Source organism: Pteropus vampyrus, unplaced genomic scaffold, assembly GCF_000151845.1.
Source record: "Pteropus vampyrus isolate Shadow unplaced genomic scaffold, Pvam_2.0 Scaffold303, whole genome shotgun sequence".
Classification (NCBI taxonomy): domain Eukaryota; kingdom Metazoa; phylum Chordata; class Mammalia; order Chiroptera; family Pteropodidae; genus Pteropus; species Pteropus vampyrus.
Genome location: NW_011889084.1, coordinates 994,794 through 1,021,774, shown reverse-complemented (window position 1 = coordinate 1,021,774; position 26,981 = coordinate 994,794). Strand labels below are relative to the sequence as shown.

Sequence of the window (26,981 nt, the reverse complement as noted above, 5' to 3'; positions counted from 1 at the left end):
CTCCTTGGCCCCCTCAAGGGGTCTACCCCAGCTAGCACCTCCTTTGAGCTCCGTCATGACTAAGGGTGTTGCCTATGGTGTCCCCCAACTCTCCAGACAGTATGTGTTCACTGGCCCCCCTTACCCTTACCCCCTCCCTGCTGGAGCCTCCTTCCTTGCAGGCTGGGGTCAAAGGGGAGAGGGTGCTGGCCGGGGTGAGCTGGGGTCTCCAGACTGGCCAAGAGGATGGGCATGCAGCCTCCTGCCCCACTGTGGATATGCCTGCCTGGCCTGCCACAAGGACAATGGGCACCCACTGGAATACAAGTCCAGGCTGTCTGGGATACCTCAGGGGTGATGGAGCTAGCTCTGTGAGGACTTGAGGGTGGACGTGTCCTGGCCCCCACCCCACGGGAGAGGGTCTGGCATGGCTGGCGCAGCCGCGGTGCAGCAGGGCGGGCATCTTCGGGCGCCGAGGTGAGATGTGTTGTGGCAGCTCCCCCGCTGCCCGAGGCCCGCCTGGAGCGAACACTGCTGGTGGCTTTAATTGCTTTCACATTCGATAGGCTGGCCTGTGACAGGGCTCTTACACCTGCTGAGTGCCAGCCTCTGCACCCCAGCCCCCTACTTGTTCAGGGAGGGTGGCCCTGAAGCCTCTTTCCTCGACTGAGACTGCAAACCACAGCCCAGGTGGGTGAACTGCTCCACGTGCCTGGCCTCAGCTGCCATGGGGATAGTGTCTCCCAGAACAAACTAGAGGGAACATGGGGCCACTAGGGTCAAGCAGGAGCAGGCTGTCCCCTGCAGGAGAGGATAAGGAAACTTTTCTTGTGGTGTGGCCTCCTTGCTCCATCTGCTCCCGCCTGATGACTGATAAACTCAGACAGGCGCTCCTAGACAGATCTCTCACAGGGAAAAGTCTTGCATATGTACTGTCCTTCTGTCTGCCTGGGGCTGAGGCTGTGTGGGGACCAGCCTGCCAACAACCGCAGGATCTGGCCCAAACCTCTGTCCCGCCTGGACATCCAGTCCTTCCTGGGATTCAGGCAGTCAGTGAGCAGGGCACCCCTAAAGGCTCATTGCGAGGCTGACCTCCGGTACCAGCGAGCCACTCCCATTGAGGTGTTGTCACCAGCCTGGGTGCCCCTCAGCACGACTCTGCACGTGAAAGGGAGACAAGGGGTCTGGGACCCCTGGGAAGAGTGACAGGCAGACAAGGCGTCATTACAAAACAAAACATTTTCATTTGGTCCATCAGAGCCTGAGTCTGGAAACACCCATGGAGAATCATTCTACAGGGCTGGGGACCGACTGATAAAATAGTCTCTGCATCAGAAGAGCTGGCCATATGTACAGGGTTAAAAATATTCACAGCTCAGAGTAAAAGGAGAAAATATAAAGGAGGCCCTAAAGGGAGTGTAGTGCGTCCCGGTGTTTCTCCAGGTGTAAAAACCCCTGCAAACCCCACAGGAAGTGAGAGGCGGTGGGTAGGGCTGCCAGCTGCCTGGGGCTGCAGGGCAGTGAGGCCAGGCAGGCCCCTGAAAGCTAGCCTCAGATGTTCACAGGCAGATGCAGGACTTCAAGCAGCCATGGGGAAGGATGGCCGGGAGGCAGTCCAGCTCCCTGGGCTTCTGAGGCAGAGGAGGGGCTAGGAGGGAAACCCCACGTGTGCCTGGACAGGGCTGGCCAAGGATTTCTGTTGGACCTTGGTCCTCCTGGCAGCGGTCAGGTGGTGCTGAGGACAAACCACCTCACCAAATAGTAGCTCCTGACCAGCAGCCCCCAGGGCATGGCTTCGATCCTGGAGACTACTCCAGGAATTGCATAGTATTGCCAGAGGGGCAGCTGGGGCCCTCCCCAACCCTGGTCCTGAGCCCATGGTCACCAGGTACCTGCCTCCTGGGACACAATGCTGGGACTCCTGGGACCCCTGCTTGCCTTGTGGAGGTGGGAGTGTGTGAAGATGGGCTCTGAGGGCAAGCTGGGGAGAGAAGTCTCCTGACTTCGTGCCTCACAGAGGGGATAGTCCCTGCTCACCTTAGGGTCCTAGCCTCTGACCTACCCAGACTTGGTTTTGTGAATGGAGCTCTTGGCTGCCTCACACAGGCTGGAGGCCCCAGGCCCATGGGGAAGGGGCGGCCTCATCTCAGCCCTGGCTCACCTGAACTCAACCTCGAGGCAAACCACTCATAGGGGCTGATGCACAGATCCCTCACGCTAGAAATGGATTCAAAGTATTCTGCTTGGCGGCTGGGAGGCCCTGGACAAGAGGGAGGGGCATGGAAGAAGGCCCAGGGGAAGCTGTGCCCCATGGCTGGTGGCTCCCTGGGCAGGGTCCTGAGATTCTGGTTCAAGCGTCCTCTGTTGGGGTCTCCCTCTTAAAGTGCATGTTGGGGGAGGGGGGCGGGCAGGCAAGGGCGAAGTGGTCACAACGGCCGGGGCCCATGCAGGCCAGCGACCTCCGGCGTGAGTGGGGGGCTGTGGGTGCCCCTGGAGGCTGTCCAGTCGCTGAGGAAGGCCTGGGCTGCCTTGCGGTGTGCCAGGCGGTGGGTGATGGAAAAGCCAGCGTTGCCCTCGAGCTGGGACAGGATCACGAGGACCTGCCTGGGGGAGGGGGCCGGTGAGGGCCAGTGGAGGCTGGGGGGTCAGGGGGGCGGGAGTGGTGCCCACCTGTGCAGGGGTGGCACACTGTCCTGGGTGCGCAGGCTGCCTCGAGTGGATACCACATTGAAGCTGTCAGAGCAGTCACACTGCACATGCAGGTAGGACTTGGGGTGCCGGTTCTCTACGACCACGATGAGCCCTGCCCAGCCGTGAGTCAGGTAGTAGCAGGTCATGCCCTCGCGACCCTGGACAGACAGTGGTGTGGGCTGGGCAGGGCCTCCTCTTCCCTGTCCATCCCCATCCCCATCTCCATCCCCCTCCCTGCCCACCTCACCTCATGCCTCTCTCCCCGACTCTCCGTGAGCAGGATGATGGCGTCAGCCAGCGTGGTGGGCTGGGCCTCTACAGGCTCCACCATGACCAGCCTTGAGCTGTACACAGCCAGCACATGGCCAGGCGGCTCTGGGGAGCAGCGTGGAACTCCCATGGAGGGGCTGGAGGCTGTGGGGGTTGTGAGTGAGGGGGGCCTGGGGCGCTGTGGTGGGGAGGGTCCGGGGTCAGGGTGGGGGTGGGCGGCGTTACCCTGAGGGGCGGCCGGGGGCCCCGGTGCAGTGGGGCTCCAGTGGTTGAAGGCACAGCACACCACAGCATATTCGCCGGGCTCCAGCATCACATCACAGTTGACAAACTTCTTGACGGCACGCTTGCTGTGGGCCAGCAGGCGGCCCAGGCTCAGGCGGCCACCGCTGCCAAAGGAGGCCCGGAACACCAGGACACACAGATCTAGGAGGTGGCTGTCTGCCGAGTCTGCACGCCTGTAGTCAAACCCGTGGAAGGGGTTACCAACAGCACCTACCATCTGCGGGCCCCACCCCCTCCAGCATTCCAGCTTCACCCACCCTACCTCTGAATTCCCAGCTCTGGCTCCGCCCACACACCCGCACAGGGCTCCAGCCCCGCCCACCTGCTGCCCTCCTGGAAGAGGGCGAACTCCAGCGATGCTCGCTCCAGCACAGTAAGCGCTGTCACCCCCACGGGCCCACTGGCCGAGCTGGGGAAACAGCCCTGCACCCGTACCTCCTGCCAGTCGGAGTGCACCTTGCAGATGTCCACAGAGTCGAAGTACCTGGGCAGCGAGAGGACAGCCCCACTGAGCAGCCCCAGCCCCAGCTCTGGACACCCAGCGGGGCCAACCCCACCAGGAGTCAAGACACCTCCCACAGCCCCCATACCCTCCCCACTCCCTGCTCCTCTGTGCCTTGGGCATCTCTTAGGGCCAATGTTCCAGAAGCCCTGGTGCTAGCTATTGCATAAAGACACCACCAGAGGGCTCCAGGCCCCAAGGATGACCCAGAGCCTTGGAGGCAGAACCCTACAATCACCACTCCCCCCAGGCCCTAGGTCGACACAGGGACAGGCTAGGACATGCTGTGGGTTAGGGCAAAGGGGTGCAGAGACAAGTGAGGTGGGTGAAGATAAGAGTGGCTGGAGCACAGGGTGGCCATAGGGTAGACACTGGACTCCCACTGCCCGAAGAGTCCAGGTACCTGATGAAGTCACTGTACTCCATCCAGAAGACACCCTCACTGCTGCCATGTGGCATGAGCTCGCCACGCAGGTGACTTGGCCAGTGTGGCCACTCATCCGACCAGCTGCCGTTCCAGGAAAAGCGGCCCCATGGGTTCCGGAGACGCAGGAGCCTGTGGACCATGGGGCTGAAGGCTACAGCTTCCACCACACATCCACATGCCCTGGCTGCCCATGGCTGGCCCAGCCCCTACCTGGAGCCCTGGACATCGCGGACATCCAGGACGGAGTAGGCGTGGCGGGGACGCAGGCCCAGGCTCTCGTAGGTAGCATCGTCTACTTTCATGTTGCCCCCGCCACAAGAGGCACCCATGAGGAACCTGTGTAGGCAGAGTGGACTTGCTCATTGGGGAGGCTTGCTGACCAAGGGGCCTTGGTTATTGGGAGCCCCTTAATTACCAGGGGCCTCACTCAGTGGGCCTAACTCACCTCTGTTGGCCCCGGGGGTGGGGGTCCTCCCTGCCTGTGGGGGAATACATATCTTGGGGACCCAGAAGAGACTCATGGGACTCAGGAAGTGTGGGCTTGCCTCTCATACCATGGCCGAAGAGCTCAAAGGGCTTGGGCTGGGGGTCAGGCAGGCCTGGGTCCTGTCAGCTCAGGGCCTTGGCCTCCCAAGGAGATGGGGAAGCAATACTGCCCAGTATCAGATGAGATCAGGGCATCTCAGCACTGAGCCATCTCTTCCAGGCCTAGGGTTCTGAATCCTCTTTACAGACCTGCTGACCAGTATGTGCCAGGTCTCAGAAGGCAGCTCACTCCTACCAGGTGCCTCTGTGGGGCTTGCTCCATTGCTTGCTACAAGCAGGTGCGATGGTCATTACAGGCACATTCAGGTGTGGGCTGATGGGCAACACCTTGCCTGTTCCCCTGGTCTGAGCAGGTGGGACTGCCTACTGAGCAGCTGGCAGTGGGAGGTGACAGTACTGTCAGCCAGGCCTAACTATGGTCATCCTCTACTGGAAACATCTTGTGAAACCGAGGGTGTGGGTCAGAGGGCACTTGCCCCTGCTTCTCCCACCACTCCAGGCCCCGGGCTGGCCGTCCCCTCGCCTTGCCTCTCCTCCCAAACCGCTGACCGCCGCAGCACCCGCCCCTCTTACCCAGCCTCCTTAGAACTCAGCATTTTGGCCCAGATGAGGTCAGTGTCAACGGGTTCCTCGCGGGGGTTAGTGGAGCTGACCTGCAGCGCCAGGCTCTCACAGGGGGCGCCGGTGAGTGTGGCCAGGCCTTCGATGGCACGCCCTGCCTGGAGGGCAAAGTAGGAGCCGTGAAGCTTGGCCAGCGCCTTCTCGATGAGGGCCACCCACAGCTGCTTCCGCTGGGCCTGTAGGAAGAGGCTGGAGTCAAGAGGCCTGCCAAGGCCTGCCCCCCCCAACCCTGCCTGTCTACCCCACCACCTGCGAGAAGAGGAGGAAGCCGGCCTCATCGCAGGGCAGCATGTCATCCACCAGCACCGTTGTCCATGTGCCATCCTTGCAGAGCCGCACTTGGTAGGCACCCTCCTCACACAGGCTGCGAGTGACCATCACCCGCTCAACCAGGTCAGGCCGTTCGGCCAACACCGCCAGAGCACTCAGGAACCTGTGCAGAGTCGGGGGCCTCACCAGTGAGCACAAGTGGATCATCCTACTGCCCAGCCCGAGTGGGTGCCCCAAACTCACCAGCAGTTCCCCAGCAGTCCCTGTAGGATGTCTGAGGGCCGGAGAGTGTGAAACACGGACCACGAGGTGCTGTGGTCCCTGAAGACTGAGCAATTGATCTCGTGGGGCCGTAGCCACTGTCTCACACGTTGCTGGACGCTGTCACCCACAGGGAAGCCCACAGACTCAGGCCCAGGGGGGAAGCTGTCATCTACAAAGTTCACGCTGTTCTGCAGAAACCACAGCCACACACACTCAGGCTGAGCTGGTTGGCCCCGGGCCTAGGATGAACCTCACTCTGCCAGGAAACTCAGGACAGCACCCTGAAAATGCTGCCTGAGCCACAGAAAAAATGGGGTAGGCATGTGTGCAGCCGCCCTGACCCATGTGGAGGACTCAGTTGGGGCCTTATGTGACCCACACCCCCGTGTGAGCCTGGGAAACCACAGCCAACCAGGACACTATAGGCCAGTGATAGGTCAGTGGGAGGTACGTATGCCCCAGGGATATGGCGCAGCCCCCAGCCTGGAGGCCACAGGGGTGGTGGGTATGGGGTGCAGGGAACTTTGGTGGCTTCCCTGTCCAGCCCATGGCCCACCACACCAAAGGCCCAGGAAGAGCGGTGGGGGGACCTGGCTGGGACAGGGAAGCCAGGACATGAGACTCTGAATGGGGTGACAGGGTGGGCTGCTGGCAGTGATGGAGGGCAGAAGAGTATGAGGGGGTGTCCCAACTCTGAGTTTTGGTAGGGTCTCCATGACTAGAGGAAGCACTGGGCTTGCCTGTTGACACGAAGCCTCTACCTGTGTCCCCATCTCTTTGTGCCTTCAACATGTATGTGAAATCATACCTGAAAGGGATCAGGAACACAGACTATGGGTTCTTGAACCCTTGTGGGCACAGAGAAAAAAGAGGCACGATGCAGGCAGTGGGGGCCAGCCACTCACAGGTGAGGGGCAACTTGGTGGCCCAACCCAAGCTCAGGGCTGGGCCAATGCTCAGAGCTCAGGGAAGAGCTCTTGCTGCAGGGTCCTCCCTCTCCCAGGCTGGAGAAAGGACAGTAGGGAAGGACAAAAGATACAGAGGGAGGCGTGGATCTGGGGCTAGGAAAAGAACGAGCGGCCCATGGGGAGGGGAGCACCAGCCCTAGAGTACAGACCACTGTCTCAAGGGGACTCACCTCCCGGCAGAAGGCCACGATGTTCTCCCAGAGAGCTTTGGCCTCACCCTCGTCCGTCTGCCGCCGCTTCTCCACATGCATACTCTCCCTGCGCCTCAGGGGTGCGACTCCTCGGCGCTGGGCCACTAGGAGCTGGGGTGTGTGGCAGGCGGCACAGTGCTTAGCCCGGGGTGTGTTGAGCAGAGTGCAGGCAGGGCAGGCCCACTGGCCTGGCCGCTCAGAAGGTGCCTCAGGAAAGAGGCGGCAGGCCTTGTGGGCCGTGCAGAGGCCAGGCTTGTCAGTGCTGCAGTCAGGACAGCGGGCAATGGACTCGCTGTGCTCCTGGAAGCCATGCAGCTTGGAGCAGCCGCACGCTGTGCACCTGGGGGCCACTGTGGGGTTCTTGAGCGTGCACTTGGCACATGACCAGGTGCTGAAGTCGGGGCTAGAGGGGCTGGCTGGCGTGTAGCGCACAATGTCACCTGCCAGGTCAATGACATCGGTGCCTGGCATGGCACCACAGGCTTCACACAGGCTTGTGGGGCTCGGTGTGGAGCAAGAGCTGCACCGGCGCAACCCAGGGCTGCCCTCAGCCACCTCCTCCTCCAGAGCGCTCAGTCGTTTTCCTGAAAGCAGCTCTGCTAAGCGGGAGGCTCCTGTTGCAGTACGTCCTGGGCCCTGGGGGGGCCCCTTGGAGCCAGTGGGCTGGGTGGCCTCAGGCACCAGTGGCTGCAGCTGCGGGGGTACCTCACGGCGGCTGCGAGGCACGGGGTTGTTTTGCAGGGTGGGCGAGAAGGGGCTAAAGGGCAGCATCCGGGGAAGCTCCTGGTCGTTGGCAGAGGGAGGGTCGGCCTCGGCACCTTCCCCAGGCTGGGGTGGGGCAGGTGTGACATGGAAGCCAGCAGGCGCCACAACTTCAGGGACCACCAGGGCCTCGGGAGGGATCCTAGGTAGTGAGAGTTTTCGGGGTCCCCCGCAGGCAGAGCAGGAGCTGGCCATAGGTGTATTGTGCAGTGTGCAGCGCGGGCAGGCCCAGCCGCTCCTGGGTTCTGTTGCCCCCTCCTCCTTCTCCTCTGGCTGACCCCCAGCCAGCTCCATGGCCACTAGTCCCTCTGTCCGCACTGGACCCGCCTCCTCCTTGCAGCTGCTCTTGGGCTCTACCAGGATGGTGGGTGGCTTGGGTAGGACCCCATTGATGACTGGCAGCAGGGAGGTGCCAGGCACGGGTTCCGGGGCAAAGCCACACACCTCGCAGGCCTCCTTGCCTAGGAAGTTCCGGAATGTGCATCGGGCGCAGGGCCATTTCTGCTCTTCAACACTGAGCCGCAGGATCTGGTCGAGGTCAGGCTTGTGCCGGGGGGCCTCACAGATGGAGCACTGGCGCTGGCCGGCCGGGTTCAGGAATGTGCAGCGTGCGCAGGACCACTCCCCAACGGCGGCCATGGACCCAGGCGAGTGTGTGTGGCTGCAAGGAATGGCCCCAATCAGTGCAGGCCCACAGGAAGGGGACCCAAGTCTCCACCTGGGATGAGGGGGTCGAGCCAGAGGGATCTGTGCTCTTCTGGGCTGTGATAGATGTCAGGCTCAAGAGGGCAGCCTATAAGAAGCTTGAGGACTGTAAGGAGTGAGAGACACTCCCAAGGCCTCTGAGGGATCCCCACAGCTCTCCTCAGACCCCTTCTAGAGGGGTGGACCTGTGGGGACAGAGGGATAAGGTTGAGCCACACCATCTTAGTGGCCACGGGGCCTTGGTGTAGAGGCAGTCGTTGATCAGTCTCAGGAAAGAGTGTGAGTGAACTTCCTTGACAGGATAAAGGGCATCTACAAAACACCCACAGTGAACATCATAACCAGGGGTGAAAGACTGAACGCTTTCCTTCCAGATCAGGAATTCAGCACTGCTAGTCAACATTGTGCTGGAGTTCTAGTCAAAGCAATTAGGCAGGAAAAAGAGATAAAAGGTATCCAACTGAAAAAGAAGAAGTAAAACTACTTCCATTTGCAGATAACATAATCTTATACATACAAAATCCCAAGAATCTACAAAAAACCTACTAGAGCTAATAAATGAATTCAGCAAAGTTGTAGAGACCAACACACAAAAGCATTTCTGTGCCGGTAATGAACAATCCAAAAAGGAAGAAAACAATACCACTTACGATAGCATCCAAATAATACCTAGGAATAAATTTAAATAAGAAGATGAAAGACTTGTACTCTGAAAACTACAAAAAGTTCTGAAAGAAATTAAAGACCTAAACAAATGGAAAAACATCTTGTGTGCAAGGATTAGAAGACTTAATATAGTTATGATGACAATACCAATACTACCCAAAGTGATTTATAGATTCAGTGCAATCCCTATCAAAATCCTCATGGCCTTTTTTTTTTTTTTTCAGGAATAGAAAAAACTGATTCTAAAATTTATATCAAATTGCAAGCCTCCTCACCCCAGTAGCCAAAACAATCTTGAAAGACAGGCAGAAGGTCAAGGCAGACTAGATGTCTACATATGGTCTACATAACCAATGGCATAGAATGGAGAGTCTAGAAATAAACCCTCATACCTGTGGTCAAATAATTTTTGACAAGGGTGCCAAGACCATTCAATGAGGAAAGGACAGTCTTTTTAACAAATGTTGCTGGGACAACTGAATATAAACACTAAAGGATGAAGTTGGGCCCTTATATCAAATCATATTCAAAAATTAACTGGAAATAGATCAATGACCTAAATGTAGGAACAAAAACTACAGAACTCTTAGAAGAAGAAAACATAGGTAAATTTTCATGACTTTGAATCTGGCAACGGATTATTTGATATGACACCAAAAGCACGAGCAAATGGAAAAAAACTGGACTTCCACCAAAATTAATAACTTTTGCTTCAAAGGACATCAAAAAAGTGAAGACAACCTGCAGAATAGGAGAAAATATTTGCAAACTGTATATCTTATAACTGTCTTGTATCCAGAATAAAGAACTCTTACATATAACTAAACAAAAGAAAAAAAATCCGTTTTAAAAAGGGGCAAAGATTCTATTGCTGCATAATATACACACACATATATACACACACATACGGGGGAAGGGGGACAAAGGAGTTGAACAGGCATTTCTCCAAAGAAGATACACAAATGGCCAATAAGCACAGGAAAAGATATTCATCACTAGTTATCAGGGAAATGCAAATCAAAACTGTCTGGAGGTATTGCTTCACACCCACTGGAATGGCCAGAATCAAAACTGAAGACGATGACAAGTATTGGCAAAATTGTGGAGAAATTAGAGCCCTCACCTACATTGCTGGTGGGAATGCTAAGTAGTATAGCTGCTTTGTAAAACGGTCAAAAAAGCTCTTCAAAAAGTTAAATAATCCTACCTCACAACCCAGCAGTTTCACCCCTAAGTATCTACCTCAAAGAACTGAGAATTGGTATTCTAACAAATACACACACATACATGTTCATTGCAGATCTATTCACAATAGCCAGAGGTGGAAAGAACCCAAATGTCCATTAACAAATACATGGATAAGTCACACACAAAAAATTCTGACACAGGCTACAATATGGATGAACCTTGAAAACATGCTAACTGAAAGAAGCCAGACACAAAAGACTGCAAGATCTAGGATTCCATTTATATGAAACGTCCAGCACATGCAAATCTATAGAAGCAGAAGGAAGACTGGTAGTTCCAGGGGCTGGGGAGCAACTGTACAATGGGCATGGGGTTTTCTTCTGGGGTGATGAAATGTTTTGGAACAAGGTAGAGGTGATGGATGCGCATTGTGAAAGTACGAAATACCACTAAACTGTTATGCGAATTTCACCTAAAAAAAGGTCTGAGTACATGAGGGGAGGGCAAGGGCATGAACGATCCTCTTCACACCATGGGTGGGGTCACCCCTAATTCAGGGCTGTGGGACCCAACTGGCTCTCTGCTTCTGGAGTTTCCAGGGAACTCCCTGGGCAGAGGTCAATTTTGACATGTGCTGAGGGCTATAGGTTATCTGAACATGAAAAGTAACCCAGCAGTGCTTGTGGCCATTCACTGAGGACACTCCTGTCTAGCAGAGGACACGGGCTCACCCAGGAAGCCTTTTTTCCCCCATGCTAAGGCTCTCAGACTGATCAATTCCAGCCATAACAGTAGCTTCTCGGGGGCAGGGCATGGGTGGTGACCCACCTGCAACTCAGCAGTCCCTCCTGACATTTCTCCAAAGAGACATGACAGCCCAGTGCCTAGGCACAGCCTAAACTCTGAGGAGGCCAAGCACTCTCCACTCATCTGCCCACTGTCCACCCAGACCACTGCAGGCTCAGTTCTGCCTGGCAGAGGCTCAAGGACACAGTTCCACGTCCTGAAGCAACATGCAAACCCTGCTCTTCTCATAGTGTGCGTCCCAAGGTGGTGGGGGCCACAGCGGGGCCACAACAAGCCCACGGGGTAGTGAAGGGGGCAGGACACCCAGCCTGGGAAGAGCAGGGTGGAGGTGATGGTGGGGAATACCCAAGGTCAAAGAAGGTGGGAGAAGGGGCAGGTCCACTGCTAACACCAGCCTGTCTGGAGCAGCCTGTCCCAAAGTGTTACCCACACCCAGACATGGGAGATCCTCTGTGCAGGAGGACATTGCCCTCTTGGGATGGATGGAGACTGGCCGGGGGAAGGACACCTGTCTGTAGCTGCAAGGCTGGCAACACTCAGGGTGGGCTCCACCCCACCTGGAGCTTCTATCCCAGAAGGTCTCTGGCTGTGCACTGAGGGGCAGGTGGGCTGTTGCTAGGATGGGTCTGTGTCTCAGGGACATGGCAGACCCTCAGGCCCTGTCCTGAGGTGGGGCAGCACCAGGGGCCAATCACTGGAGCAGGGCCCACAGGGAGAGCTTTGCACCACATGCCAGGTGTGGCCAGAGGACATGGTACTCTGAAAGCTGCCAGGCCTGAGGCATGGCAGTGGGGTGGGCACATGGAGGGCAGGGTGGGAAGGGCTGAAGGACTGGCCAAGGAGGTGGGAGCCAGGAAACCTGCACTTGGCTCCCAGGACCCTACTGGTTGTACAGAGCAGTGCAAGGCACTTACCTTCCACCCTCCCAGGGTTCTCCCTTCACAGCCTCCCCTGCAGGCTGCCTGGAGCCCCCTTTGCTGGGTGGGTTCTTGGGCACCTGGCCTGCCTGCCTCATTTAAGGCTGGGCCTCTGCTCCTCCCAGGTGTACAAGAAAGGTAGTCAGGCCCATAGCAGGGCGAGCGGGATGTTCCTGGATGGCTCCTCTAAATAAGATGGCTATGAGGGGGTGTTGCGCACCACAACACACAGTCTCCTACACCGCTGCTCTACCAGCAGAAAAATCAATTGTTTTTTTTTTACAAAGCATGAAGCTTGTGCTTCTAATGTTATGTTCACACTGAACCCTTTTGGTTCAGGAAAAAAGAAAACTTGCCTCTTCAAAAATAAACCAAACAAAAAAATCTCCCCTGGGCAACATAACTGTTTCCCAGAGCTAAGAGCAAACTCTGTGAAGCTGCCTTCCTGGTCCGCCTGTGTGGTTGGGCTCTGGGGTGAGCAGGTGGGTGCCCAGAGCCAACAGAGTGGGCCTAGGCCAGCTTTAGCCTTAGCTCCTGTGTTATGTAAAGCCTAAGAAATCTGCCTGGATGTGACCAGGAACTGTACCCCTGCCCCTGCCCCCTTCCTCATTAGAGGAGAAGGGCCATGGTCAAGGTGTGAGGCATGGCATGTGAACGCCCTCCATGTGTGCCCACAAGTAGGGTCTTAGGCAGCCTTCACCCCAGCCCTGGACTCAAGGGATGATCACTTGCCCTGTGCACCTCAGCTGGCCCGGTCTGACCCTTCATAGACCACATGCTCCTGAGAGATCTCCGGAGAGAAAACTCAGGCTCCTGCCCAGCAGGAAAGGTGGGCCCAGGGCCCTCCTAGGACATAGCTGCCCTAGGCTTCAGATCCCTGGTGGTCCCAAGTGCACTGAGCAAGGAGAGTCTTACAAATGCTGCAGTGGGGGTGAGCGGGGAGCCCAAGCCCTGTTCACTCAAGTAACCTGCCAGCTGGCCAGTCCCTGGGCCGGCTACACATGAAGCACGGTGTCTGCTGGTCCTGGCCAGCATCCAGCAACAGGGCAGGTTTCACAGCCATCCTCATGAACAAGGCAAGTCAGGAAGTTTCTGTCTGGAATTCAGAAAGGCTTAAATAAAAGCAGTGCCAAAAAATCAAATTTAAGCCTAGGGAAACAGAGGTAGAGCCTGATGGAAGCAGTGCCCCTCTGGCTGGAAGGAGGCTCTAGGGATGGTGGTGGTGGCACAGCCATGGGGCTGGCACAGCTCTCCCTCACCAACCCCCAAGGCCTGTATCTCAGCATCACTGGGCAATGAGAGGAAGTGGCTCAGAGGTCAGTGACAGGTGAACAGAGGACCTCTGAGCAGGGGAGCAGCTGCTCTGGTCTCTGAAACTCCAGGGCCACCCTCAGTGGCCACCCTGACATGCCTCGGGGCCCAGGAGGGCTGAAAGCTCAGCAAGGCCCAAAGACCTAAAATCCCTAGAGCATCTGAAGGTGAGGCCAGACCACCAAGCAAAGCCTGGGAGTAAGACAGTTGGGAACCCAGAGTCAAACCAGACCCTCAACAGAAAACGCTCCTAAGTTCCAGGACACTAGCTCAGAGGCCAAGTCACCCATGCTCCAGGACACAAACAATCACATCTGGGAGAAAACTGGATGCTCATGAAAAATGACCTGAGTTACTCCTTACAACAGGAAGGCCAAGTCAAAAGTGAGACAACCATTCAGAAAAATCCAACACCAAATACCTGCTCTACCCTCATTATCTGAGCTGCTGACACTCAGTTCTAATTCAAAAGTGGGGTTATGGAGTTGCTCTTGGGGGCTCACACTAAAGTCCCCCCAGTGCCCAGGACACGTGTTTGCAGAAACATGGAGGCACAGCCCCATCTTGAGAGAAAGCCTTTTTCCTCCCCAGGAAAGCTGAGAGTAATAAGTGGTGCCACACACGAGGGCCTGGGTCAAGCCACCGGACCTGAGGCTGGGCTCCATGCCAGGAAGTCTGGACAACCTGCCTGGCTGTGGCAGCCTGACCCTGGACCCTGGGTTCCCTTGCTGGTTCCAAAGTATACCAGGCACTTCCCTTGGAGGTCACCCTCAGCTAGGCTTAGGTTTTCTTCGTTTGTGTCCTCAGGGAAAGCATAGAGTTTGTAGGTGGCTGATGCTCACAACAATAGCTTATTAAGGTGAATAGCTCCTGGGGCGTCACAGTTCCCGTCTCCAGCCTGGCAGTGGGTTACAGGAGACAAGGCCACCGCCAGTTCTCTCAGCTTCATCACTGTAAGGCAGCGTGCTGATATAGTGGAAGGGGCTGACATACTGCTGGCTTCTGCATGTGCCTTTCCAGTCCCTGATGCCCCTGTCAGAGCGGGGAGCGGTCTCTCCCATGCACATACCTGGCTGACACCCCAGACTGGTGGACGGCTGCACATGTGCGTATACATGTGTGTCTTTGTGTCCAGGTGTGCATGGGGGGAGACAGTCCTGTCAGGAGCAATTCGCAGGGGCACCGTGGTGGGCCACCTGCCTTTCTGCCCCCTTCCTGCCATCTGTCCACCAAGCTCCCCGACCCCTGCTGTTCTTTCTCATCTCTCATTTGGGTGCCTGTGAATTCCTCAAGGTCATTAGCACCATTTCTTCCTGATCTGCCTCTGCCCACTGCTCCCAGTGGCAGACAGTAACCACCTTGAGGTCTGGGCCCGACTGCAGCGGCTGTGGAAGGAGCTGCCTGGATGTATCAGCCTAGAACAGGGGCCTGGAGGGAGCCAGGAGAATGAGAAAGGGGGAGCAGAGTCATCAGGCACTTGGTTTGACAGTGTGTATGAGTCAAGATCCAAAGTCTAACATGCACACGCCCCTCAGCACACCAGAAGGGCCTTGGAGCGAGCTGCCTGGCAAACTCAGCAGGGTTCACAGTTCTGCTGCTGTTCAACCTAGGGTCCAGCCTCCCTCCCTGGGACCCAGTAATTCCACTCCTAGCAATTTATCCTAAGTAAAAGAATAAATGGAAACCTGAACAGATGCTCAATAGCACCAACCATTACAGAAATGCAACTCAAACCACCATGAGACAGCACCTCACACCCAGCCAGAATCAAAACCGCAGATGATAAAAGTGTCCAGGACGTGGAAAAACTAAAGCCCTTCCCCGCATTGTTAGTGGGAATGCAAAATGGTGCAGCCACTTGGGAAAACAGTCTAGCAGTTTCTTGGAAAGTTAAATATAAACTTGCAATAAACTTCAGAAATTTCATTCTAGATACCTACCCAAGATAAATAAAAATATATATCTACCTAAAAACTTGTACACAAATGTTCACAGCAGCATGCTTCACAAAAACCAAGTGGAAACACCCCAAGATGTCCACTGACTGAGGAATGGATAAGTAAATGTGGTCCATCCAGACAATAGAATAGTATTCAGCCATAAAAACAATGAAGCACTGACACAGGTTGTACATGGATGGACCCTGAAAACATTACACTCGGTGAAAGACCCTAGATACAGAAGAACACCTATTATGTGATTCCACTTATGTGAAATTTCTAGAAAAGGCAAATCTATAGACACGAAACTGGGTGGTTGTCTGGGGATAGGGAGGGACTGCAAATGGGCAGGATCTTTTGGGGGCGTGCAGATGCTGAAAAATTGGATTGTAGTCATGGTTGCATAACTGTAACAGACTAAAATCACTGAGTTGCACACTTGTGAGGGGTGGATTTGATAGTAAAGTTATATCTCAATAAAGCAGAGATACAGAGATGATCACTAACGTCCCACTGATACAGTAACAAGGGGGAACAGAGGAAATTCTCTAATAAGTCCCGACATCTCACTCCTGCCTCTCACTGGTCTCTGCCACCATCTGGCCACCTGGCACATCCCTCTAGACCTCAAGCCCTTGAATCCTGCCTGCTAGGGTAACTAATAAGACCTCTGAGACTCTCACTTGGCTGGATGTGTTACTTCCTCCAGAACCCTCCCAAGTTCTTCCTCTGCCAGGGACTCAGGCCTCAGCTCCAATGCCATCCCAGGAGGCTGGCCCCACTCCCGCATGCCCAGGAGAGAGGCCTGGTGGGAACCAGGAGAATGAGAAAGGGCGAGCTGAGTCACCAGGCACTTGGCTTGATAGTGTGAGTCAAGGTTCAAAGTCTAACACATGCGCATGCCCCCGCAGCGTGCTGCCTGCCTAGTGGGGAATCCAGGACGCACCTTTGAGAGAGGGAGGACAGCATCTGTTTCCCACTGAACCTAGGCCTGGGTACCCACGGAGAGTGGGAGCTACCACTGCCTCTGCTCCAAGGTCCGAGGAAACCCGAGTGTCTGCTGAGCACCAGGCACCCCTCCCTCTGGCAAGATCATGGGACTGGGTAAAGGCAGGGGCATCAGTGCCAGGGTGGGACATTGGGGTCTGACCTGCCTCCACACCAGTCACCATGGCACCACTGAGGGGAGGCTCTCCAGGTGATCCAACAGGCAGTCTAGGCAGAGACTGGCCATAGTTTGAGGGACCTGGCATATGAAGATATGCCCCTGTGGCCCCACAGCCCCCACTGTTCCCCTGTAGGCAGCAACATCAGAGCAGGAGTGCCACACACAGATAAGAGGCCTGGACCGTGTCCCTAAAATTCTGTGGGAAACAAGCCAGCATTCTCAGCACATGCCAGTGCCACCTGGGCCTGGGGTTGACAGGTTTTCCTCTCACTCAACAAAAAGTTCCAGAAACAGCTTCCAAGCACCAGACTGAACACCCTATGCCCAGAGGCAGGCTATACATCCCGCCCCAACTGTCTCTGACCAGCAGGCCAAGATTCACACTGTCCAGCTGGGGGGAGAGGGCCGGCCTTCCAGACCTTTTCTGCTAAGCGTGGAGCAATCCCAGAGCCTCTCAGGTCTTGTGCCAGCGGGGGAAAATGGGCTGCCAGAGGACCCTAAGGAATAGGGACCCCACTTCTCTGCAAGCCCCTCTGCCAAAGAAGGGGCATCTTGACAGAGTAGCATTCCCACCCCCTGAGGACCCCCCCATCTTTCTTACCTTCGGGCTCGGGGGCGTAGGGGCTGGTGCTGCCGGGTGACCAGGGCACCGCCCCAGAGAGGCCCCCCGGGGCCGCTCCTACACCAGCCGGCCGTTGCCGGGGGTCCCGGGTAGGGCGGCCCCCCAGGGAAGCCATGGTCCGACTCGGTCTCGGTGGCCAGCGAGGAGGCGGAGCTCCCCATGGCCCCCTCGACGGAGGCCAAGCTGAGAGCCGGGCCTGGTCACACGCGGCTGGAGCATGGAGGGAGGTGAGCACCCACACAGGATACAGGGCAGCTGGGCTGGTCAAAGTCACACAACAAAAATAAACACAGAGAGAATAAAGAGAAAGAGAAGAAACAGCATGATTCACAGGAACAAAGCCCCAGGAGCTCTGGGAGCGTCCCCCAGTGTGAGTGGCCTTGAAGCGGGAAGGCGACAGCCACTAAGCAGGGACATGGGGTCTACGACTGACCCAGCAGCAGGCAGTCTGCAGTGCCCACCCCAGGTACCTCTATAGCAGAGGCCCCCACAGGACCAAGGGCCAGATGTCAACAGAGCTGTACCCCCAAGATGGGACACACCGGGGCCAGGAGCTGGGCTGCAGGTACCCACCCCTGCCCCATCACCAGAGCCCCCTTCGCCGCTCCTGAAAACGCATATCAACCCATCAACTGTCCACAGGAGAGGGATGGTGGTATCACCAGCTGCTGATCTTCAAAGAGAGTTTTATCCTCAGTGAGAAGAGAAATGACGTGATTTGGCTTTATTGTAGAAGGTTCAGGGTATACTTAACCGAAGGAGAAAGAAAAACAAGGGAAGTGAACACAGTGGTGCAGCCCTGCAGGACAGCCTCCAGGAGGACAGAGTGCTACCACGCAGCCAGGCAAAGACCCACACAGTGCTGTCTACCCACATAGCCCTCTGAAGCCCTCCTGAGGGAGAGCCTCCTCGATCCAGAGAAACTTCAGGGGCCCAAGAGGAGATGGGTGATATAGGAGGGACCTGGGAGGCTGGCTCAGACTCCAGTGGGGGACCATCTGTGCTCCAGGAGAGGCCTCTGACTCCCACGGGCTGAGGGGAGGAATGAAATACAGCCCAAAGGCATCCACCCTGAGATGGAGACAGCACGTCTCATTTCAAATGTGGCAAGTCCCAGTCAGGTTAGGGAAGATGCCTGCACTTCCTCCCCTCGCCCACCTGGCTGGGCTCTGGGCCAAGGTGGGCGTCTGCTTGGCTTTCCAGCTGTGCAGGTGACTAGCAGCACAGCTCCCACCCTGGGTCCACTGTCACCCTTCTCCCAGTTCCCAAACAGGTACATTGACAACAGGGGCCAGGGCTGGAGGATGCATCCTTGCAGTACAGGCAGGCCACACCTGAGAGTTACTAACAGCATACACGGCTCTGGAGGCCAGCAGAGGTCAAGCACAATGGGACATGGGAGGGACCCCTGCCCCGTAGCGATAACATTCACTGGGACGCCTTTTCTCTGAGGGACAGAGACATGGGTGGGATGTGGATAGCAGCACCAGCCCTTACTGGCCTGGTGTCCCCACAAGTCACCTGCCACTCAGGCCTCTGCCACAGAGCATGACCAGTGGGGCAGAGTCCCTGTGGCTGAGCAGTGGGGCAGAGTCCCTGTGGCCTACAAAGCTGACAGTGTCTCCACCTGGCCCTTGAAGAAACGTCTGCCAGCTCTGGCCACCAGCAACACTGTCCAGCAGGAGCATCAAGTGAGCCACAGGGGTCAATCCTTGAACAGCCACATAAGAAAGGTACAATAGAGAGGTTACGGGAATCTCGATGATGTCCCTCATATAACCCAACACACCTAAAACATCACTATATCAATATGAGACCGGTGAAACCATGTGGGAGCTGCATGACACCATCTCGGGTTGAAGTCTTTGGACTCAACTGTGGTTCACACTCACTTCTGTGTAGACGAGCTATGCTCTGGAGTCAGCAACCACATGTGTTGGTGACTTCCATACTGGGCAGCATGCAAGCATGCAAAACAGAGGGGCTATGTAAAACAGATGTGGGTGCTCAGAGCACAGAGCACATCCACCAGCAGTCAGTTCCACATCAACCTGGGTCACTCAGGACACCTGCCTCTCCCGATTACAAGTCAGACAACAGAACAGATAGAACGGGCCCCTGAACCCAACTCCACACAGGAGCCCCTCATGGGAAAAGGGCCCAAGTGTTGCTGACACTCCCTTTTGCAGCCAAATATTGAGCAGGTGAATGGCAGGGAGGGGAGGAGCAGGTGAGAACAGGTGAGGGCTTAAGTTGGAGTCATGGCCAGTGGAGGTGCCCATGAAGCAGAACTGCTCATGACTTGAATCCAAGATGGTCTGTTTGTGATAAAGAGCTTTGCCTGTGTCTACCAGGAGAGCAGAGGGCTGCATGGGGGGAAGCCTTGCCCAAGAACCCCCAAACCAGGGATGGAGGCAGGGTGGACAATGCCATATGCAAGCAGGTCAGGTGACGCCACCACACACATCTGATGTATGTAGAGCCAAAGGGAAAGCCAACCCTAATACAGAGTGACGACATGGCTCCAGGCCTCCCAGGGCAATGTGTGGGGCCACAGGGGCTGGCTCTGCCTGGAGGAAGGAGCAGCTAAGTCCCACACAGGTTGGATGTGCTGCCTGAAGTGCAAGCTCCCATGAGGACCCATCTTCTCTTCACCAATGTCCTTAACAGGCCCTTAGCCACAGGACAGTAAGTGCTCAGACTCATCACAGACACTTGGGGTATGTGCTGGCCCCCCACTTCTGCATGCTGGCAGAGCATGTGGCACCTGAGTAGGGCCAGCCCCCCAACACGCCTTCAGGAAACTCTGACCCTATCGATCCCATCTGGAGAGGGTGGGAAGCCCATTGAAGGGTGGGCTACGTGGTAGTGGCCAGGCCTCTCCTGGGGGCTCCAAGAGAAGGGACATAGAGCAGGGCAGCCTGGAAGGACACACCTCCCAGAGAACAGCCAGCCCCAGAAAGGCCTCTCTGGAGATTTCTGGGGATGACAGCACCCCCAAACCCCTATACCTTGTCTTGGCCCACTGGGGGTGGGCACAAGCCCCTGGGAGTAAAACTCTACAAGGGAGCGCCCTGGTTGGGCAAGGCACGCAGCCAGGCCACAAAGCACAGCATGGCTCTGTTGCCCGAGCTAACCAAGGGTCCCACCTGCATGGGGTTGTGTGGGAAGCTCTGCCAGGTCAGGGTGAGTCAATCCACAGCTCCCATCCTGGTTTCACGTCAGAATAACCAGGGATAGGAGCTTTTACAAATCCTGCTGCTCAGGCTCTGTTCTTTGAGATAAAACCCCAGGTAAGGGCCTCTTACAAGGCAGAGCTGACCCCAATCCCAGGTGACAAGCCTTGTGCAGCACTCTTCTGCAGAGCCTGCTCCTCCTCTCACCCCAGATGAGAGTGTGGAGAGATCTGCCACCCCGGCAAGAGTCTAGGTCAATTCATTCAGCAAATGCCCTTCAGGGCCCTGCTGTGTCCCAGGCCCTGTTTTAGGCACTGGATATGGCAACATGCAGGGACCCTGCCTGTAGGGGGCTCACTCTTTGGCTGCTGTGTCTTAAGAAGAGCATAATGTATAAAACACCTCCAGGCAGAAGCCAGAGCAGACAATGGCAGAACCAGCCCACTAGATTGTGCAAATGGGTAAGGCTCTGAGACCAGCACCTCAGAATGAGCAGCTACCCCACAGCCCCAAAGCCCCCACTGGTTCCTTCTGCCCTCACTCGGGAACTGCTGCCCTAGATTTAAATGGGGCAGTGGCCTAGATCTCCCCTCAGAAGCACAGAAGTGGGGCTGCTGCCGCCTTCAGAGAACAGGGTGTTAATCCATAGGGGCTGATTGGGCTGTCCCCCAGTCCTGGTGTGAGGCGTGTGCCCAGCATGGCACTCTGAGAGGACAGCAGGGGACCATCCCACCCAGAGTGACAAGTGCATGAAGGGCCAGATGAGGATGACCCTCTCCACAAGACCCCTGCATGGGATGCACCTGCCTTAGTCATGGCAAGCTGTGACAGCCCACCACCCCTCACCCCAGCTCACCTGCTCTCCCACTGCCCCTCTGAGGGTGGGCGCTGAGACCTCGGCATCTGTGAGGCAGGAAGGGGGCACTTCTCTGTGGGTGGCAGGTGAGTTGCTCAGGGCTGGGGGTGAGCAGACACCTGCCTGTGAGCCAGAAGCCTGCAGCTGTGGAGGCCATGGAGAGAAAGGCATAGGCCACATTCAAGTCCCTATGGGGAGGGAGTGGGTGTTTATGCTGTTGTCCCAGCTTGAACTCCTGGGGCGCCCTGTGAGTCCATGCTCTCCACATTAGCTGGTGGGGCACAAGTCCTATTAAAACTTATCAAGATCCATCACCCCATGCCGTAATAATGGTCCATCACCATCTGCAGCAACTCAGATAGGCCACCCACCGTACTCCGGAATCGCGCCCACCAGACATGAAGCCAGTTAGTCTCCCATGGCCTGAGGAGGGCTGCCAACAAGGCAGAAACACAGAGGATGTGAAGCTCCTGCCTGAGTGAAGGAAGCTGCCCCTGCCCTACCAGAATCCAGGCTGGGACCCCACCCCGGGGAGGGCCCAGATTTCAACCTCGCAGCCCCCAGAACTGGCAGGACAGCCTTCTCCTGCAGCCATCCCTTCGTTCCCCTCCCTCAAAGGGTCAACAGCTCAGCAACATCAACAGCGCACTGTCTCGCCCCCTTGAGGTGGGAGGATAGCAGAGCACCAAGTTAGGGGACTGACTATCAGGGACGGGGGTGGGGGTGGGGGTGTTCCATCTGGGGGAAACCAAAGGTACAGCAGAGCCCAGCAAGATGTGCCTGCCCTGCAGTGTGCCCCAGAATGAGAGGAACAGGGCCCCAGGCCTCAGACGCACAGTGTGGCCTGCAAGGCGATGAGAACCGGGCTTTGTCAAGACAGGGTCTGGGAAACAGGTCTCAGGAGGGTTCTGAGAATCAAAGGTTCTAAGGAGAGGCCGAGGCATCCCTGAAGAGAGAGAGGGCGCTCATATCTCATTCCAGCCATACTGCTCCACAACTGGTCCTACAGCACTTGGGAAGGTACTCGTCCCCATAGTGGAGATACTTGAGTTCCCTTTGTGATTGCAACTGGGTCAGCCACAGAGTGGGTTTGCCAACAGCACATCTACCCAGAAGACATGTCCCCTCTCCTGGAAAGTTCTGGACTCTGGCCCTGGAACAGATCCAGCCCCTAGGCTTACTGGCTCGGGCCAGAGTCCATTGGAAAACAGTGGTGACCAGCCATCTGTGGCTCTTGTGCCGGGCTACGTCCCACCCCTAGGCCAGGGCCACTCAAAGGGCCTTCCCACTTCCACACACATGGGCCTGGATAAGGAATGGCCCTTGGTCTCCCTGAGAACATTCCCATGGGAGGTGGCCTGGGGACGACATTCCTTTGGAAGCTGCATCTGTCTCTCACTCAAAGGTGGAGGCTCCAGGGAAGCAGCCAGCTCCTCACTGCTTGGTCTAAGTCCTTGACTATCCCTGGGCCAGCCAGGGTGGCAGGTAGGGCTGTTCGAGATCTCAGGGCCCCAGTGGACAGAGTCTCCCTTAGTCCGGCTCTGCCTACAGCAGGGGCTGCCAAAAAAAGGTGCCCCAGTGGGGCAGGGCTCTGAGTAAGCAGCCAGGCAGCTATTGAGATTTGCCTCAACCCCAGGTCCTGGCACCACCCGGCCACTCCAACCTCCAACCACTGCTGCAGGATGGGTGGCTTTGCACACGCGTATCTCTCCCGTCCTTCCTAGGTGCAGTACAAGGACCCAACTGGGGTAGTGTACAGCTCCAAAGACGCAAGAGGACACACAGTGACCCCATTCCTCGCTGCGATCTCCCCCACTTGCTTACTGTCACTCTCAGGTAAACACTGAGGCTAGCCACCCCCTGCCTACAAAGTCTGCACCTGCAACAGCAAATGTCACTGCTGACCTCTCTGAGAGAACTGAGAAGGTTCTGCTGAAATTATAAACACCCCCTAAGAAGCCAGATCCAAGGATAAATGCTGAGGGCTCCAAAAGTGTAACTACCACTTCCTGTCAGCAAACTTGGGAAGAAACACACCTGCCCCAAATCCTCCTTGCCCATCTACTCGGAGCTGCTGCCTGAACACACTACAAGGTGGTCACGCTTGGCGTTTCTGGACTTCTCTGTATGACCAAGTACTTTGTCCCTGAAGGTTCCAGCTGTCTGCTTTAGCACAGAGTTTGGAGTTCCTCACTGTGCAGATCCACTCTCATGTCCTTGGCCCACTCAGAGTGCCTACTGACCTTGGTCACAGTGAATGACCAGCAGTCGATAGGCTGAATTCACTCTACTTTCCAAAGCACCTGCTCTCTGGGATGGGAGGAGAGGAGATGGACCTCTCAAAGTCAAAGGCACACATGAGATGGCTGGAGGATGCTCCAAGGAGGGGAATGGGGTCACTGTGTGTCCTCATGTGTCTTTGGAGCTGTAAACCACCTCAGTTGTGCATCGTGAAATAGGAAATTATGTTTTCCACACAGTACTGTCAGAGAGAGAGAGAGAGACATTCTCAGGATTTCAGTTTCTAGTTCTCAAGTTCAATACTGTCATCAGGGGCGACACCAGAGCTCAACACATACCTCCCGGGCATTCTTAGCAGGAAGGGGGAGAAGCTGTATCCACACTGAGGGGATTGGCAGGAAAGATCTGGTAGAGACAAGATCACATTTCTACTTTGAGACATTCACACGGGTGCCAAGTAATGGGGCACAGGGCAGAACCAGAGGATAGAAAAGGAAGAAGTGCTGGGCAGTCCAGGTAACAGGGGAGTGAAGGAGTAGCTAGCTGAGCCCAGAAACCCCTCCAGGTCTTGGGTGCTCAGAGCAGACACAATATCTAAGTTCATAGGTCCCTGCCTAAAGCCATGTAGCCACTAAGCCTTGGGCCCAGCAGGGCTTAAATCTGGCTCTCATCAGCTTGTCTGCTCAGGAAAAGCAGCTCCAGAGATTTTCAGATGCAGAAGTGGGAGAAGAAGAGTGCCCCTTCTGGGAGCAAAACAATCTGAGAGGAAGATGAGCCCACCCCCAAGGCCAAGCTGCACTGACTTCCTGTAAGAACCCCTTCCTGCAACAGTACCAGCCAGGCTGAAGGGCAGAGCTCCAGGGTCTCCAGGTACCCCTGTCCGTTTGGGGCTCTCTGCAACTTAGGCCAGGAAACACTATCTTCGTCTCTTTGTATTTGAGAAAGTCACTCAGAAGTAGAAGGATGGAATTACCCTACAGACTCTGGAGGCGAAAAACAATCTCTCCACACCTGTGACTCACACAGCTCTCCAGACCTGGGCAGAAGAGGCCCAGGGATCCCCAAAGTAGGGGCCCCTGGGAGGAACACAGACCCTACTCAGCACCAAGGTGAGCCCCAGTTTTCCCCACAGGATGTCATGGCTGTGAGTTGTAGGACCCCAGACTCTCAGGCCTGGTCTTACAGGGATCCTGTTGCTTGCAGTCTGGTCATAAACTCCTGTGCATTCAGGGTTCCCCGAGAGCCACCCCGCCACCGCCACTTGACCACACAGCAATGGTTCACTGGTCAGGACCAGAAGGGCCCCTTTCGCAGCCAACAGGAAGAGCCGGTTCGCCCAGCAGCCTGGCAAATATTCTCAGGAGCCACCCTCTGTAACTTCCCAGTGTCGCTTCAGAACCAGCCCGGAGAGGAACATAGAAGAGGAAGTGTGGGGTGGCCAGTGGGCACACAGGGCACGCCTGCGCTTCCCTCATTCCATGGGACCGCCCCCAGGCAGTGCCCAGAGTCCCTCGGTGGAGAGGGTGAGGGCACGACAGGACACATCCCCTAATGCAGCCAAAACCAGGATGCTGCCTGTGAGATAAGGGCACTCAAGGGCAGGGAGGGGCTGAGGACGCCTCCACTGTCCGTAGCACTCTGGGGCTAGTCTCCCAGTGACTCAGATGACCCAGGTCCCCACTGGCTCCCCTCTCCAAGCAGCGCCCCCAGCGCATCCCTGGCTCTGGCCAATGCCCAGGAGCTGATCTTGGCTCTGAGGCCAGCAGCCCTGACACTGAGAGGCGCCTGCCAGGCCTGGGCTCCGGCGAGGGTCTAGGCCGCGTCCCGGCCCCAGCTCGGCCAGAGGGACTCACCTCCGCAACCCGGCAGCGCTTCCTCCGTCCCTGCGGCCTTGGCGGCGCGGCCTCCGGCCCGCTCGCCCCTGCCGGCCGACCCACAACTTCTGCCACCCGCCGCGCTGCCCCGCTGGCCTTCCGCGCTAAGTGGCGGAGCCGCCGAACGCCCAGACCCGGCTGAACCCAGTTGGCGTCCAGCGCCCGCTCTACGTCGCCTCCGTAGCGTAGCGCCCGGCCGGGGCCCCGCGGCTACGGCGAGCCCGGGGCGCACGCGGCGCTGTGAATCGTGCGTCCGGACTACCGCTCCCACAGAGCCGCGCGGCGCCGATAGGACGAAAGCTCCGGGCGGTGCCTGGCACGCGAGGCAACCTGGGAATTGTAGTACTCCGGATGGCCGACAACAACAGCCCCGATTGGCGCCCTCCAGGGGTTGGCCGACTTCCCGGGCCGCCCCACGCGCTAGCGCTACTAGAGATGGCAGGGCTTCGGGCCCGGGGATCACTGCGTGCCGGATTTGGCGCGGAGTGGCGAAGGGATGCACCGAGAATACTATTGGGACTTCAGCTTCCAGGATGCTCTGCGCGGGAGGAAAAGGCGGGGCCTCAGCGTCCGCTCCAGTCTGGGAGCTTCCTGCTGCGCCTTGCGGGAGGAGGTGGGGGGGTCTCCTAGCCGCAGGTCTGCTACCTAGACTGGCACCGGGCTGCGCCCTGGACCCTACGTGTCACTGGGCTCTCAGACCTCCTAGTTTCCTCCAGGGCCTTCTCACTCTCTACCCAGCTCCCCCCTCAGCTGCCTCAAACCCTCTCTGCAACTCGTTCGCTTCTTTGATTCTCAAGGGCTTCACGGTCAAAGGCTCCAGTTTTGATGGCACCGACCTGGGTCTGAGACACGGCCTTGGCACTTAAGAGTGTGACTAGGGCACATTACTTCTCTGGGGCATTGGGAGGACGAAGTGAGATATCACCATAGATTGCGTGTGACCCAGTGCCTAATAGGAAGGAAGCCCTAAAACGTGGAAAGCCGGTGTTCCTCTGCAGGGGCCTCTGAAGAGAACCTGACCCCCCTGCACAAAAAAGCCTCTTCTGTCTCAGTCTCCCTTTACGTTCCCTTTCTGCAGCCCTGAGGTCACTCTAAGACCCGGCAGCCACGCAACTGGAGCCCTCTGTTGCCTACATGCCTTGAAGGCAGCAGGGCATGCAGGATAACTCTGGTGTCAACAGTTTATGATACACAGCTGAAGCACTGGGAGGCTGCTGTGGGATTTGGAGATGCTGAGGGCAGAGCCCCAAGGACTATGGGCACTTAGGGGCATGTAGGGAGCCTGGAAAGGCATGGCCATGCAGGAGACAGAAGCAAGACATGTCAGCTAAGATTTAGGGAATGTTTGGTTGTAGTCCAGTTCTGCCTCGAGGTCAAGTGGAGTTTGACAAATGGATGATGTTTGCTTCAGTGCCCACAAAGTCTAAGCTCAAGAGGACCTCCATGGGCAGGGCTCGATGCTCCTGAGAGGACATTCAAGCCCCATGAAAACCTCCATCTTACTTTTCAGATGCTGCAGCAGGGACACCGTGTTAATGTAGGGGCTTGGCTTTAGCTGCAGCCAAAACAGCTGCTCCCTGAGTGCTCCAAGGCAACAAGCTGCCTGTGGGGCACAGGACTATAGAGTGACTTAGCCCAGCCCCAGCCCCCTCTCCTGCATGAAAGTGATGATGATACTTCTGACCATGTGTGGCTGTGGAATCACATGAGAGGCCTGAGTAAAGGGCTGATTCC

General features: G+C 56.6%; 1 protein-coding gene across 7 annotated transcripts; it reads right to left on the bottom strand.

Moving 5' to 3' along the window:
• Positions 1-1,200: 1,200 nt before the first annotated feature.
• On the bottom strand, positions 1,201-25,523 carry CAPN15 (calpain 15). 7 transcript variants are annotated; one of them, XM_011376759.2, is made up of 13 exons: positions 25,227-25,523; positions 17,080-17,360; positions 6,994-8,437; positions 5,835-6,043; positions 5,571-5,754; positions 5,274-5,497; positions 4,365-4,490; positions 4,131-4,283; positions 3,548-3,709; positions 3,166-3,398; positions 2,918-3,045; positions 2,650-2,828; positions 1,201-2,583 (listed from the first exon to the last, which is right to left on the bottom strand). In XM_011376759.2, the coding sequence occupies exons 2-13, from the start codon at positions 17,259-17,261 to the stop codon at positions 2,406-2,408; spliced, it is 3,402 nt and encodes a 1,133-aa protein (XP_011375061.1). In that variant the 5' UTR covers positions 17,262-17,360; positions 25,227-25,523; the 3' UTR covers positions 1,201-2,405. The 7 variants fall into 7 exon arrangements, with proteins under 7 accessions (XP_011375061.1, XP_023377193.1, XP_023377194.1 ...); XM_023521425.1 differs by lacking the exon at positions 17,080-17,360 and adding an exon at positions 21,133-21,320 and having other exon boundaries at positions 2,918-3,398; XM_023521426.1 differs by lacking the exon at positions 17,080-17,360 and adding an exon at positions 21,133-21,276 and having other exon boundaries at positions 2,918-3,398.
• Between the last annotated feature and the right edge of the window lie 1,458 nt (positions 25,524-26,981).